At 34.6% G+C, this 16,636-nt stretch overlaps 1 protein-coding gene across 1 annotated transcript; it reads right to left on the bottom strand.

Moving 5' to 3' along the window:
- Positions 1-1,542: 1,542 nt before the first annotated feature.
- Positions 1,543-11,487, bottom strand: LOC140886641 (protein MOR1-like). The gene is made up of 5 exons (XM_073293330.1): positions 11,475-11,487; positions 9,256-9,296; positions 7,787-7,900; positions 6,336-6,372; positions 1,543-1,604 (listed from the first exon to the last, which is right to left on the bottom strand). The coding sequence occupies exons 1-5, from the start codon at positions 11,485-11,487 to the stop codon at positions 1,543-1,545; spliced, it is 267 nt and encodes an 88-aa protein (XP_073149431.1).
- Positions 11,488-16,636: the final 5,149 nt, after the last annotated feature.

The following is a 16,636-nucleotide window of genomic DNA, read 5'->3' as shown; positions in this document are numbered from 1 at the left end:
AAAGTAGATTGTTGGAGTGATATGACCTCCAACAGCCCTCACATGCCCAGCATGTTCTTCTGAATCGAGTGCATTTGTAAGGATATCTTTCTTTGCCCCTTCAAAGTGAAACTTCCCCTCTCCTTTTTTTTGCACATAATCATCCTGTAATCACCAAACATACAAAATAATTACTAAATCAGTTTTAATAAATAACAAAGTATTGATTATCATGTATTGATTGCATACAATCTTTTGTACTGCCATTCTCAGATCATCCCCTTCAAATTCACCCTCCTTGTTGACCCGTCCTCTCTTCCAAATAAGAGCTCGATTTATCTCATCGTCATCACATAATTCAGATGCCTATAAACAAGGAGCAATCTTAGAATACAGATTTTGGAACATAAATTCCAGCACATAAATAAATGGACAACGCAAGAGACACTTCTTCAGCCGGTTGGACAGCTTTATTAATGTGATATTCATAACAAGAATGTACATAACACCTTCAATTAGGTTGAAATACAGAATGGGTGTTGAATTATTGGACAACAATATGTGCCTAAAATCATGCGCAACATGCCATCCATAAGGAAATCTGATTTCCAAATATTAAACTAGTAGTTTCAAAAATATATTAATGTGCAATATTAACCAGCATCTTCAATATACTTACAATTTCATCAGCAAAACGTGCATATCCTTTACGGGAAAGTCGATGAGGGTATACGTTCTGCCTTCTTCTCTTCTTTTGCTCATCACTTTCTTTCTAGTTAATTGATCATATACGTATCAGATTTCAATATAACTAATGATATTGTAATTGACTTATTTGTAAAAGACAAATTATGAATCTTACCATGAAGTCGTCAGTCATGTGGCTGATTACGAAAGAACTCCAGTCATCTCGTGTAATACCATAGCCAATCGGTGGATCTTTCAACTCATCTGGTTTATCCATCTTGCTGAAAATGAACTTTTGAGTGAGAAAAGCTTTATATTGACGCCATTTATTATTTGCTGAACTTAGACATCCCTTCTTCCAGCTTTGGTCAATATTGTACGTCAGTTGTAGAAAATTATTAAAAAAAACAGCACATTCAATATATCGTAACCATTTGAGAGCTAATTGAAATTGTGTAAGCATTATAACTTACATTCACCGATTCCCATATTAACTCTTTAACATCATTTGGAACCTACTTCCAGGTCTTGTAGCTTATCTTAATCTTCTCTCGAACGAGCACGCCGATATAACTTTGCATTTCACCCACAAATTCTCCAATTGGCTGTCCAATCTTGTTGAACTTTACATCCTTCCTAATTCCATTCACCCTTTGCCTAACAAGCTTATCTAAACGTGTACGACCTCTACTTGTCCTTGTTGATTCGGTCTCTGTAGATTCAATTACTGTTTGACCCTCACAACTATTGTTAGTCGCAGAATATGCAGTACTATTTCCTTTAGCCTTATCAATCCTCCGTAATATATTGCTCTTCTCAACCGTTTCATCAACTTGATACCCTATAGGAAGCTTTCCACGAGCTGCCATAGTGTCATCAAAGAAATGAGGAGATTGTTGAATGCCGAAACCTTGTCAAGATCCTCAATGACCCAATTCCTGCAAAAAAAAAATAGACAACTTGTTAGGCATGAATATTGGTGACGCTGCTGATAATCATTATGCACAGATGAAATTAGAAGACAATGGTGAATTAGGTTATTCAAATCTCTACGCATTTTATGTCCTAAGCAATTAACAATAAGATAAAGATTTATGAAGGGGACCATAGATACGCAATATTATAAAATATCTATTTGGGACATTAAATATTAAACAAAAAGGCAGAGTAGTGTATATATATATATATATATATATATATATATATATCAACATCTAAAGACAAAAACAACATTGGTAGTATAAACAAAATATTACATTTAATTATTTTCAACCCAAGTCCCATCACAATCTTCACGAACGCACGGTGGTTCATTCTCATCTGTTCCGTCATCATCCAATGATTTCATTGATACAAACCCTCTTGTAGAAAACTGGTAGTGGATTGACTCATTTTCCAACTCATCACAATTCATGTATTCAATGTAATCCTTAGTAGGAGTGGAAAGTACAACATGCCATGTAGGATCTTGAGGATCTTCAATGTAAAATACCTGCTTTGCTTGACTGCCCAATATAAAAGAGTCAGACTTGAATCCAATTCTGTTGAGGTTTACCAATGTGAAACCAAGATCATCAACTTTAATACCGTTATTATTCTCAACCCAATTGCATTTAAACATTGGAACTTGAAATTTGTGATAATCGAGTTCCCATATTTCTTGAATAACTCCATAAAAAATCATGTCTGACACAATTGGATTTTTGTCCTTCGCACTAGCAACTTGCATTGTCTTTGCGACTAAACTTACCCCAGAGTTTTGAACTACTCGTGTATTATCACGCTCTTTTGTATGATAAGTAACTCCGTTAATCAAATAACTAGAGTACTTTAACACTTGATTGTTAGGTCCACACGCTATCCACTTCAATCTTTCGGATATTTGACAGGTGGAATTGCCAACTACACTCACACGATCACGTAACCAGTGAATAAAAGTCCGGTTATGCTCATCTTGTAACCACTTTATGGACTTAGCTTTATGAGAAAACATTTCCTTCAAAAATTCCATGTGTTTCCTAATGAAACGATTACTGATAAGTTATCCAATAGAATGTAAGTAAAGTGAAAAAAATATTAATAGTTAAGAGAAATTACTCGATATAAGGATCGACGTCAACATCATTTTCCAATACATAACGATGTGCTTGATTCAACTCGTCATGACAAGTGGAGTGCAATACTGAACCAGACAGAGGCTTAGTAAGTTGTATTTGCCGATGTCTTGATGGGATCCCAATTGTATGCACATTAGACATGTAATCCGAGCAAAATTCCACAGCCTCTTCAGCATTATAACATTCGGCTATACACCCTTCAGGACGATTGCGATTTCGCACATAGTCTGTCAAGGTCTTCATGAATCTTTCAAATGGGTGCATCTGCCTATACCAAACCGGTCCACACAATTTGACCTCCCGAACAAGATGAATAGTTAAATGAATCATTATATCAAAAAAGAATGGGGGAAAATATTTTTCAAGCAAACACAATACTGTCACAATCTCTCTTTGCAGAGCATCCAACTCTGAGACATCTATCACTTTATTACATAACACATTGAAGAAGCCACAAAACCGAGTGATATCATCTCTAACATGTTTAGGCAAGACACCACGGATGGCGACTGGAAGCAATTGTTGCATCAAAGTGTGATAGTCGTGTGATTTAAGGCCAACAAGTTTCAATTCTTTCATCGACACAAGATTTTTAACATTTGATGAATAACCTGTAGGGACCTTTGTTTCAGACAAAGAATTGCAAAGTTTTCTTTTCTCAGCCTTACTTAGAGTATAACATGCTGCTGGTAAAAAAGTTCTCTTATCCCCCATCTTTGGTGCCAAATCAGTCCTCAAATTCATCTCCACAAGATCTAGTCTTGCTGCTACCCCGTCCTTTGATTTTCCAGGAATGTCAAGTAACGTACCGACCAAACTTTCACAAACATTTTTTTCAATGTGCATCACATCAAGAACATGCCGAACATGTAGATGTTTCCAATACTCAATCTCAAAGAATATAGATTTCTTTTTCCAGCAAGATATTTTATCACCATGCAGCATCTGACACTTCCCACTCACTTTTCCCGGGCGATAATTAATTCTTTCAACTCTATCTAAAATTTCATGCCCAGTTAATGGTTTCGGTGCGGGGTTTAACTCTTGGTTCCCATTAAATGCTTTTTTCTGCCTTCGATAAGGATGACTTGGAGGAAGAAATCTTCTATGGCCTGTGTATGACATTTTTCTACTATGCTTCAACCTTGTAGAACACGTTTCTTCCCCACAAACAGGACATGCATGATATCCTTTCACAACACAACCTGGCAAGTTCCCATATGCAGGAAAATCATTGATTGTCCATAGTAAGATAGCTCTAAGTGAGAAAATTTCTTCTCGACATGCATCATATGCCTCATCACCTATATCCCATAATTTTTTTAAGTCATCAATCAAAGGTGCTAAGTAAACGTCAATATCATTTCCCGGCTGTTTAGGACCAGAAATCAACAAAGTGAGCATCATAAACTTTCTATTCATACACAACCATGGAGGAAGATTGTAAGTTATCATCACAACTGGCCAACAATTATATGCAGAACTCATCAAACGATGAGGATTGATCCCATCTGCTGATAAGGCCAATCTAAGATTTATAGGTTCAGCAGAAAAATATGGCCACTTGTGATCAACTACTTTCGAAGCGGGCGCATTGGCCGGATGATGCAAGTATTTATCACGAATTCTTTTATCAGCATGCCAAGTTAACTCCTTGCATATCTCCTTGTTCCGAAACAATCTTTGAAATCTTGGAATAGGTGGGAAGTACCAAAGGACCTTTGCAGGAACTCCTTCATTTATCGTAGAATTTTTACCCAACTTTCACCTTGACATCCTACAAATAGGGCAATTGGAAAAACCCTCGTACTCCTCCCGGTATAAGATACAATCATTCGGACAAGCATGAATTTTCACATAATTCATCCCTAATGCACACAAGCTTTTCTTTGCATCGAACAAAGATGAAGGCAATTCATTGTCATCTGGAAGCATTTCTCCGAACAAACTAAGTATGTCTGTGAAACTTTTATCACTCCAACTATATTTTGCCTTCAAGTTATACAATTTCACAAGTGCTGATAACTTTGTAAATTTAGTACATCCAGGAAACAAAGGTTTCTCGGCATCTTCAAGTAGCTTATGGAATTGGTTTGGATTTTCAGCATAACTGTCGTATGCTGCATGTACCATATCAAAAGGGTCCTCAGCAAAAGTTTTTTGTTCATCTCGCCCTACTTGATCACTTTAATTCATTGAGTTGTCAATCATAGATCTTTCCCCATGCCAAATCCATTTATGATATGTTAAATCTATGCCATTACAACACAAATGTGCTCTTATAGTGTCAACATCTTTCAGCTTCAGATTACCACATCTTGAACATGGGCAAGCTATTTCATTCGGATCGGTAGCGTTTCACATTGCAAACTTCAAGAAAGACTCTACCCCAACCTCATATTCATGTGATAACCTATTTTTTGACATCCACTCTTTGTCCATCTTTTTAATAACTAATCAGTCAAAATCTACCTTCAAAAAATTGTACATTATACAACAAGATCAAAACACAAGCCTCAAGTAAAAAAATAATTAAAAAACAACCATAAACAATTTATTTAGCAGCTTTATCGTAGTGAACTCGACATAAACCAGCCGAACATAAATGCAAGTTTGGGACATATTTTTTGATACAAAGCAGTGAAAAATACTATTTCTGGAGATTAAAAAAATGATGCAATTTGCATATTTCTTAGCTTTGATAAAAAAAATGCAAATCATAGATCTTCATACCAATTTTTTGTGCTTCATTTATAATACCATTTCTTGACATTAAAAAATGATGCAAAGAACTCTAAAAGCATGGTCAGGTTAAAGAAGGTATAAATGATAAAAATCACCCAAAAAAAATGAATTTTACAAGTAAGCAACAAATTTGATGGTCATACTTCAAAAATCAGAAATAAGAAATGAAGAAAATTATTGTTTTTTTAATGTCCAGAATGGTATCTTTCAAACTTTTTTCCCTAGCAAACTCTTTATTTTTTTTCCTATTTTTTAATGTCAAGAAATGGTATTTTAAATGGTAACTTCACAAACTCTTGAAGTTAGACTTTGCAAGAGATTTTAATCTTAAAATTAAAAAAAAAACTAAAAAAAATAGAAGGTTCAGAATGACTTCTGAACATAAATTGGAAAATTTCAAATAATCTATAAGTTTCCAAAATTTCATTCTTAACTCATTCAATCGTCGAATTGGGGCGAGGCGGTCAGATAACTGGAGGTGGGGGAAGAGTTGGCATGCCTACCATACGGAACATTGCATGATTTATATCATGGAATGTAACACCCTAATTAGTGATTTTAGAACACAACATTCATATATATGCATAGAAAGGATCCCAAAATTAATGGAGTGGACATTGTTGAGAAAACTAAAAGTTCACATGACATCTGATTCCTTTTTTTCACCTTTAGAATGGAATATGAAAAGTTTGAAATGTCTGCCTTTATCAGCTCCAGTCATTATTAAATTGAAGTAATGGAACAAATAAAACAATAGTTTCTTTCTCGATCTGAATCTATTTTCATCAAAATATTATTAAGACAAACCTGTGTGTCCTTGGAAGCTCCCAGCTGATTTCAGTCCCTGGAATGATATGAAAGTAAAATATTCAAAGATACACGAGGGAGCAATTGATGATGTGCTAGCCAAGAGGTAAAAAATACGAAAAGTGAGAGCCTTGAATATGAAACTTATAAATTGACCAGAAGTAAATGTAGGAAATCATTGGTTACCATTTATCCCTAAACAGTGTACAAATCAATAGCCAAATACAGCGTCGAAATTAGCTGTGGTTTTTTTTTTTTTTTTTTACAATTTTAATATAAAGAATAAAGAAGCAGAGAAGCTATCAAAGAACAAGAAAGTACTCAAACCCCACCACAAGTCTGAAAAAACAACGCAACAAGAAACGAAAGGCCAAATGCATAAAGTGAGCTGTTTTGATTCACTTGCATGAAGAAGAATAAAGGAAAAGAACAGTGGGATTTCATTTCATCCAAGAATTCAAAAATCCAAGAAAACTGAAGGATTCAGAGCCTCAGACCCCATCAAGAATCATCATCTCTGAAATACTATTTAAAGGACTTCCTTTTAACACAAAAGTGAGTCATTAACCAAGGGTTTTCATTTCAGGCACTTAAAACACAAAGGGTTTGTGGACTTTAAAGGACATATATATTATGAACAAGCCCTGAAGCAATCTATCAAAAGCAAGATAGGGACTGTTACATAGCAGGAAAAATGGGCCTCTCTGTAACAGAGATGTAGTGGGGAAAAATATGGGGATGAATAAAGCACTGGACCCATATATTGTATAATTCACATTAGCACTTAACAAGAAAATAAAGGGGGGAGTGCAAATTGCAATAATGAAGGGTGAAATGGGGCCGGGTGGCAGGGCGTGGGAGAGGTAGAAGATGACACTATCTCTATCTTTATTAAAATCCAAAATACCTTATTTATTAAAATAGAATCCAAAATAACTTATAATTATAAAATCCAAAACACCTTACTTATTTATTAAAATAGATATATAAAAGGTAAGTAATTACTGTTCGTACTGTTAATTAATGGGTTTTAGATACAGTACCCTTCAATCTTTTAACTTTTTAGGTCAAAATTTGTGGGTTTGTGAGATTAATTAGCACATAAAATCTCAACTTTTTTTTTCAGATTTAATCTACTTTCTTTGTCATCATATATGTAAATATTATTTGATCTTGGAGCTAGCAGATACATATTAATTTACTTAGGGTTTATTTGTTTGTATATGTATTAGTAAATGGCATTGAATTTAGTCAAAAGAGTCTACTACTCTACTATGAGTAGAGTAGTAGATTAAAGAAAAAGATCAATGTCATGATCAAAATCAAGTACTTTATGAGTCACTAGAAAGGAAGTACCACTTGACGTATCATCACACAAAAAACTGTATTTCTACCAAAAAAGAAGATAAAAAATATTGCAAAAAAATACTTGAACAAAGTGGGGTACCAACCTTTTTTAATGTTAGGCAAACTGTTGAAAAATCTCCGGGAGCAATCAGTTTTGTGGATGCAAGTTTGTTCAATTCAGTAACAGCCTCTTTTCTCTCAGACCATTTAGCAGCTTTCTGAAAAATAAATAGCAACCATTACACTTAAATAACAAACATTAAAAACAGAAACAACAACAAGATATGTCGTTCAATAACCAATGATTTAAGAGAGGCTCACTTACCACTCCTTCCCAGAATCCAGAATTATCCAAAGGTGTCAGAATTTCAATTTGGATCAACAAGTTTAGCAGGGCCAGCTCATTTATTTAAGGGCATTGGGTTGCCAAATTATTTTCTTCCGAGAGCATTTAATTTTGGAATTGGTGATAGGTTTTGGTATTGTCTGGAATCTTCCCAACTCACCAGCACTAAATTCATCCAATCCAATTTACTGGTCAACCACGCCCCAATGGGAACCCTTGTATTTTCCAGATTTGGGTGTTATGTACGAGATCTTGCATTTTAAAAACATACACCTCTGCCACTCTATTTTTTCTTGGAAATCTCAACCTTTACATAAATAAATGTTCCACTCTCTACATGTGTTCAAGGCTTCAAGCTCCAACTACTAGTAAAATATCCTATGGTTTACTCAAAGAAATATTCTGTATATGTGGTCATATTTTAAAATGAGAGAGGTGTCAGAATTTAGGGTTACAGGGTGCAAATTACTACTTTAAATAAAATATATTCGTAAAAAATAATTAAACTGATGATATAAACTCATATTCATGAAAGAAATTTATTTGACACCCTATGTAGTCCGCATAATTCAAGAACTTAAACATAAGTTATAAACGCCATCTTCAAATTCTTATGCTTAGGATTTTTCTTAGAATTTGAAACTTAAATCAATAGAAATGGTAAAAATACAAAATAACAACTAGAAAAGAATATAAGATGATAAAAAAGGCATACGTACAATGCCAAGACTCACCAAATCCCACTAAGCACAATCCACCTCAAAACATTGATTCCCACTGAAGTAAACATTAAAAGGGAATTGGGGCCCTCCATTTGGCCTCGGGTCCCCCCTCCTCAAAAAATTCTCTTTGACTACAAACCCCACCAAACTAACCATGGTTAACAACTTAGCCTGAGTCAAGAAACCACACGTGTGGAGCATGGATGTAGTAGTAGTAGTAGTACAAATTGGGCAGAATAAAAACTCAGAGAAATGTCTCTCTGTTCCCATTTTGCATCACTACCTCACCTCCCCCCAACAAAGTTAAAAGAGAATTTGAAGCCTTCTCTCATTTGGGAGATCGTTTCTTTCTAGACTTCTAAGTTCTACCTATTTGTTTCTCCTTTTCTTGAAAATTTTCCACCCATTCACCAAAAGCACAAAAAATAGTAAACCTAGACTTAGCATCTACTAAAAAACCACGAAACAAGAGAACGAAGCTAGAGAACAAAGAAACAAAACTTACACAGTGATGGTCGCGACTGTAATGTAGATCTAAGCTGTAAACTTGAGATTGAAGTCGCGATTGGAGTTGCTAAGGCTTGGGCTAGCTGAAAGGAGGCCGGGCGACTAGATTCCGGCGATCGATCGGCGTCTTGGGCACCGGAGAAGATGCGGGTTGAAGGGGCGACGGGTTAGGGCTAGGGATTGGGTTTTTTTCTTTCCATCGCACTTGTGCCAATAAAACTGCGTGTAGTAGGTTATTATTTTTTTTGAGTGTGAAGTGTAGGTTTATATATGTGCAATTTTTTTAAAAAAATAAATAAATAAATAACAATGACAACGGATTTAAATTGTGTTGTCGTAGACCCCAAAAAAACGCAAATAGACAACGGTTAATTAAAACCGTTTTCGTAGGTCAAAAAAACCCACTCATAGACAACGGTTTTCAAAACCATTGTCTTTGACATATATACGACAACGGTTTTTTAAAAACCGTTGTCGTTATTAATTAAAAAATGGTCTACGACAACGGTTTTTCTAAAAACCATTGTTAAAGACTAAAAGACAACGGTTTACATATAAAACCGTTGTCCTTTTAGTGTGGTTAATTAATAAATTTGTTGTAGTGGTTATTCCTACTATTTAATAAACTCACAAGAGGACGATTATTAATTATAGTTGCTTCACAAATCAGATAATTCAAACAATTACGGATTTGAATTCCAATTTAGCATTCGATTGTATAATGAAATCCTAAGATGGCCAATCTAAAAAATCTCATACACAAGCATATCAATCAATTCAGAATAACTCTTGATACTTGATAAAAATCAAACATTGAAAATCAAAATCTCATGAATTAATAAATCAAAGGCTTCGTCTCCCTCAACCAAATACTAGAGTTTAGCCAACAATACTCATGAAAACCTAGCCTTCAGAGAGAGTTCTTCCCGTTCTAAGCGTGTAGAATCCTCTAAAATTCTCTCCAAAATGGAATTAAAAGTCTAATAAAAGTTTAGAGCCTTAATTAAAAGAGTTTTCAAAATTACAAATTTCTTCCCGCTACAGACCCGCGCGCTCGATCCTGGAATAATGAGCGATCGAGCGCGCGATACTGGGCAACTTTCTGCCTTGAAAATTCCTTGGGCGCGCTCGATCCGGGAAGAATGTGCAATCGAGCGGGCGAGTTGAGGCAGCCTACTGTCTTGAAAATCTCATGACCGCGCTCGATCTGGAAAAATGCCAGGATCGAGCGCATGCTTCTGTGATGAAAAATCTGCTCTGCTGCTTTCTTTGGACGCATGGACGCACTTCGATTTCTTTAATCAAAACATGGTAATTCCTACACAATAAATCAAAACTAAGTTAAGAAGCTCAATGCATGACATAAAATAAAACTAGAATAAAACATGAACAATGACACAAAATGCATGAAAAACACTTAACAAAATGACACTAAAAATGCAAACAAAATAATACTATCAATTGCATATGAGGATTTTTGAAAATTCAGAAGTTCATGCCCTATATATTTCGAATTTACATGATTTTATGGCTGTGTTGGATGTATGATTGGTGCATTGTGTTGTTTGGCAATTGGTTTCATTGATTGATCAAAAATCAAGACACGTTTGGTGCATGATCTTGGTATTTTCAAATTGTGGAGCGGGAGTGTGGTTGAGGGTTTCCTAGGTGTTTGTGTTAAGTCCTAAGAGATGTTAATAAGTGTTTTTGATGGTTTGGAATGAGGTAGAGTTAAGGAAAAAGGGTATGGAGTTGATTCCTCAAGGTAGAAGTGAAGTAGGGTGATGGTTTCATTGGGCAGGGGCTACTGATTTCGGGACAGGGGAGGTACCAAATCAGGTCTGGGAGTGTCTTGGGCTGGTCCTAGGTCAAGGTTAAGATGTTGTGTCCGTTTCGGTATAAACTGGGCTTTTTTCGGTTAATTTTTGGATAAGTTAATGGTCTTTTAAGTTTAAGGTGTTAGTGCTGAATTTTGTAGAGTCTAAGGGGCTGTCCGGAAGCGCTTTTTGTTTGGGATTCTTGGGATGTCATTGGGGGTTACAATCAGGTCCTAGGGTTATTTTAAAGTGTTTATCAAGTGTCGGTTCAAGAAGGACGGGTTTTGGTTAAGGTATGATAGAGTTAAGGGTTTTACGGTTTGGTTGCTCGGTTTAAGTCAAGTTTGAGAAAATTGATGAATAAGTTGGGATTTTAGCTTAGAGGCAGCCACTCACCCACCTTGCACCCACATTTTTTAGTTGAGTTGAGGTTCTTAAAGTTGCATATTCGTGTGCGTGAGCATCGTCTTTGAGACAAGCAATATTTTCAAAGGAAGTCGCTTCAATTCTTGCATGCAAAGTATTTTGAGTCGAGTCCAAGAAGAAAAGAAAAATATTACAAAGTGAGTTGATTGTGACTGGACAGGGCAATGTGGGTTGGGGGATGCCTCACTCACTTTCCATAGACGTGTAGTAAGCGGCTGGGAGACATCCCAGCTCCCCTACCAAAAGAGACATGTAGTAAGCGACCGGGTTTCATCTCGGCTCTCCTACCAAAAGAGACGTGTAGTAAGCGGCCGGGTTCATCTCGGCTCCCCTACCAAAAATAAATTAAAGGGGCAAACGCGTCGGGAGAAATCTCGGCATCTTGCCGGCATAGTGCACTGCATCCATGATCATGATCAAAACTTGAGTCACAATCCAAGGATCTAAGTTCTAAAGCAAAAGTTAAAGTAAAGTTTCAAGTATCAGTTGACAAGTCTTAATTTATTCAGTTTTATGACATGCATGAGTTACAGTTAAGTCAAGAAAGTTCAAAGTCTCATAGCGTGAGTTGGCGTGACTTCATCCTTGCATGTTGTCTTATCCCCTTGTTTCATGCATATTTACAGTTTAATTTTCTAAGTATATTATGTACAGTAGTTTGAGTATTGCTTCAAGTATTTTAAACCCTTGTTATATCTCTGTTTATACTTGCTGAGTCTTTAGACTCACTACGCTTGATTGTTTGTAGGTGAGGAGTTGTACCTGGGGACGGAGGGGCAGGATCCACTGGTTTGAGGCCGCCGGTGGAGCAAAGCCCAATGACCGTCGCTACTTATTTTTATGTTCCGCATTAAACATTGAATGTAATAAAGATTATGTGTTTGAGTATTTTCAGTATTAGCCAGGATGTATTTTCCCTGTGCTTAAGTTTGAGTCGTAAAACTTGTTATTGCTATTATTGCAATTGTGTGGGGTTGCCTTTCATTCGTACTTTATGTTTATCGCAGTTTGAATCTTCTACTGGTCGATCTTTTCCTTTGTTTTGAATTGCTGTTTGTGACATGGTGACTTTGTTTACTTTCAAACAAGTCATGGCAAAAATTTTAAAAATCCGTATTTTCTTTTATTATTTTAAAATTAGAAGTTATGGTCGTTTCAGTTGGTATCAGAGCACGGTCTTGGTTTGGGCTGAGCCTACTGCCGGCTGCCGAAACTCAAGGGATCTCTCCTCAAAGTCTGTAAGTTTTAAGGAATTTTTTATGCTAGACGTATTTGAGACTATTACTTTAAATGTTTTGATGTCATCCTTTTTAAAATATTTTCAAACTAGATGATTAATTTATTTGAATGTGTAGATCAATGTTTTTATTTTTTAAAGTTTCTTTTAGTAGTTTAAAGTGGACCATTCAAATTTTTATTTTCATATCATGCGGTTCCAAGTTAAACGAAGATGGTGTATCAATATTTCTTCCAGTTTTGGACAGTATGCGGTTGTTGTTTGAGTTATTAAGTAGTACTATTAATTTTGATAAGAATGTAGGAGTTTGTTGAGAAATATTAAACCTGAGTATTAGGAGATTTTAATTGTATGCTATTATTGTAAGTTGTTTTCTAATATTAGATTCAAGTCGGATGCAACTAAGTGTATAGTTGCTTAGGAATTGATAGACGGGTGTTTTGTCAGTTAAGTTAAGTGATTAAAACTCGTGTGAAGACTTGGGATACATACTTTGTTTTATATTATAAGGGATATTTTGAGTTTTCTTTTGTTATTTGGGAAAATATGAATTTTGGGAAATATTGAGTCGGTTACTATTAGCCTTTCAATTATGAGAACTATTATTCCGATCATTATTTCCTTGTTCTTCATTTATGTTTGTATTCATTGTAGTAACATATACTTCTGAGTATCTGAAATTTCTTTGCACTTTCTTTGAGCATTTATGGATTCTTATGACATTAATCAGCGTTGAATTCTGCCACGTTGGCATTGGTTGAACTTCTTAGTAAAATCTTGTTAATGTTTCATACCTATGGAAATTTTTCCTTCGGTTCTCGAGCCACATGTTGATGTGAGTAAGATTCACTTTTTCTTTTTGGTAATCTACTCATTTTGTCTGGCTGGCATCTGATTTTATTTTGAGACCTTTTTTTTTCCTGATTGTTGACTTGTGTGTACTTCTCTCGACTGTAGTCACACTGACTGTCTGAATTGTGCTTTGATTGTTGAGCGTGATTTCATTACTCATGGATGAATAGTCACGAGATTTGTATCTTGTTGGCTCATATTCAATATTCGTGGAGCCTCCATTATTATTTATTCGTCCCTAGAATTGAATTATGAGTGAGTTGTTTTTACTTATCTAGATTTGTATTTTCAGCTCGTTTGTTTGTAATTCTTGCATCGTTTCATTTCATATCGAGAAACATTACCTGTATGTTTGTTTCATTTCATGATCCATCATGATGAGGATTTTGGGTGGATTATAGTTTCAATTACCAATTAGATTTATTGGATAGAAAATTGCTCGTAACCGCTTGGTAAGTATTTAGACCATTGGAATTTAGCATTAGTACTAGATAAAATCCTAAGATATTATTGTGATCCGATGAATGTCGACTACTAGTTATAACTAGTCCTAGCGAGAAGATTGCTAGTTAGTGAATTAGTTGAATGAGTTGTTTCATTTTAAATAGGATCGTTGAGAGTAAACAGATGATTTTAGTAAGCTGAATGGCTGGTCAGTCGCGAGATAGGGAAATAGAGTGGTCCCTAGAGACTTTTGAGTACTTTATATTATCGTTCTAAGATTTTGTGATTGTCGACCGGTAAGAGTAACGCACCAACTATTGGTACAGAAGGATGAACAGAATATTCTGGTAGCTTTACTAGATAAGCTGTAAATTTATTTATCGGTGAAATACTAAGGTACTGGAGGATCAATTAGAAAGCCTTTACGATCAGGTTACAAACCCTTCGAGGTGTCCAGTTGTATACTAAGTTTTTGAAATATAAATTCTGGTTGTATATATAATAATTTGGGAATCTTTGGATTTTCAGACTTGCTTTCTAGTTGAACTAGGGATTTGAGATATGTCTTCAGGAGATATGTACGAATTGTTTGGTACTTAGAGACCATCTAATCCAATAAGTGGATAATAGCTCGTGGTATATTTTGAATTGAAGAGTAAGTAAGGAATTACTTAGTCAATGCATCTGAGTTAGAGAAATGTGGTTAAATCCGTTGGGAAATTTTAACTAAGAAAATCAACTTTTGGTAGAATTAAGAATGACCAAGAGGCGAAAGTATAAATTGGTGATTGGATAATTTGGATCTGTTTATTCCCCTATTTGGATTCTATATGTTATCGGTTAATACCTTGGGACTGAACAACAGTGGAATTTTATGGTTATATTTTCTTATCAAGGGTTAGATTAGGTTTGTTTATAGAATTTGGTCAATCAATCCTAAGTTGAGAAGAACCATTTGTCCCACTTGAAGGTTAGCTGAGCTAGAGTCGTTGTTTAAGAAAATTTTAATCATCCTCAGAAGCGTTGAGAGTTGTAGTCCTTGAAGGTATCGTTGCCCTGTAATACTATCGATTTGGGATGTAGGGAAATTAACTCTGTTTGTCGGTCTTTATGCAAATGTTGAGGAGATTAGTAATTTATTTTATCGTTGGATATGCCGCAGATTTTTTAGTAATACATGATGGGTTCCATGTGTCGATGTTGTGGAATTATGGGTCAGATCCATCTTGTATCTTGAGGGCAGTTGAGGTAGAGGTGTGTAGTTCCCTTAGCTATTCTATTTAGAGAAGTTTATTGTTTAGTTGTTAAGTATTTTGAGGACTTGTAAATTTCTTAAGAGCTCGAGTCGTATATTATATGAGTTAAGTTTAATCGTTAAATAGACAATAATCGTAGTTTCGTTGTTAGAAAGCTTTTAATTTATGAGTAAGATCGACATAAATTATTTATTGGATTTACGGATATTTATTGATTGAAATTGCGATCCAGGATTTAAGGTTATCAAACTAAGGCAGGTATCTGATATTTTAGGAGTTTAAAAGGCGAATTGAAAACTCTTAAAGTCACCTGCAATTAGAAATTTCTCGTAAGCTACTACCATTGGGGATAAATAGGAATTTGCAAATTTATTTTACAGTGGGAGTGAGTTAGTTCCTTGCTTGGTAGGTGTTGATAAACATCAGAATGCGCATCAAAAGCTTATTAACGCCGACTCGTGTAGGTAATAGGTAAGAGTAGTTAGTACCGATCTGGTCTAATGTATCTGGATCTAGTTAGTAAGCTTAAATTTCGAGGACGAAATTCCATTTAAGGGGGAAGAAATTGTAGCACCTAAAATCCAATCTACTAAATTGCGTGCATTAAATTAAATAAATATTATGATTATTATTTTTAAGTTTTATTGATTTAAATTCTTTATGTGAATTATGTGTTAATAAAATATTAATTATTTATTCAAATGATTCTTTTGTACTAAATATTTAATTAATGTTTTAATTGTTTAAGTTTATTTATTTAAATGATTTTATTATGTAATTTATTTGTTTTAAAGATTTTTAAGATTTAAGATTTGTTTATTTAAGTAATTTTTAAACGTTTAATATTTTTCTATTTAAATGATTTGAATTGTCCAGTTTATTTATTTAAAATAATTAAAGTTTATCGATTAGTTATTTAAATTATTTTAAATGTGTAGCTTATTTATTTAAATTTTTTTATCTGTCCAGATCATTTTAAAATGTTTCTTATACCGCTTGTGTATTTATTTAAATTATTTTTAAACGTTTGTTTAGTTTGTTTAAATTATTTTCTAATCGCTCTGTTATTATTTAAATATTCCATTAATCCCAGTGACATCAAAATATTTTAAGTGTTGATTTTTAATTCCTAAGATAGTGCCTAAATTCATTTTTTTATATTTATACTTTTAATTACTTGAAGTTAAATTGCTTAAGTTTCTTTTAAAGTTATAGTTGCTCAATTTATTAAGTTATTTATCTTGAGATACTTGAGTTAGTAATTTCCAGTTCCGGCAAGCGACGTTGGTTAACTTTGGCCATAAGTTTCCAAGATTTTATTTTCTAAAATTTTGAAGTGAGAGAAAT

This window comes from Henckelia pumila, chromosome 3 (assembly GCF_033568475.1).
Source record: "Henckelia pumila isolate YLH828 chromosome 3, ASM3356847v2, whole genome shotgun sequence".
Lineage (NCBI taxonomy): Eukaryota > Viridiplantae > Streptophyta > Magnoliopsida > Lamiales > Gesneriaceae > Henckelia > Henckelia pumila.
This window is presented reverse-complemented; position numbering and strand designations above follow the sequence as displayed.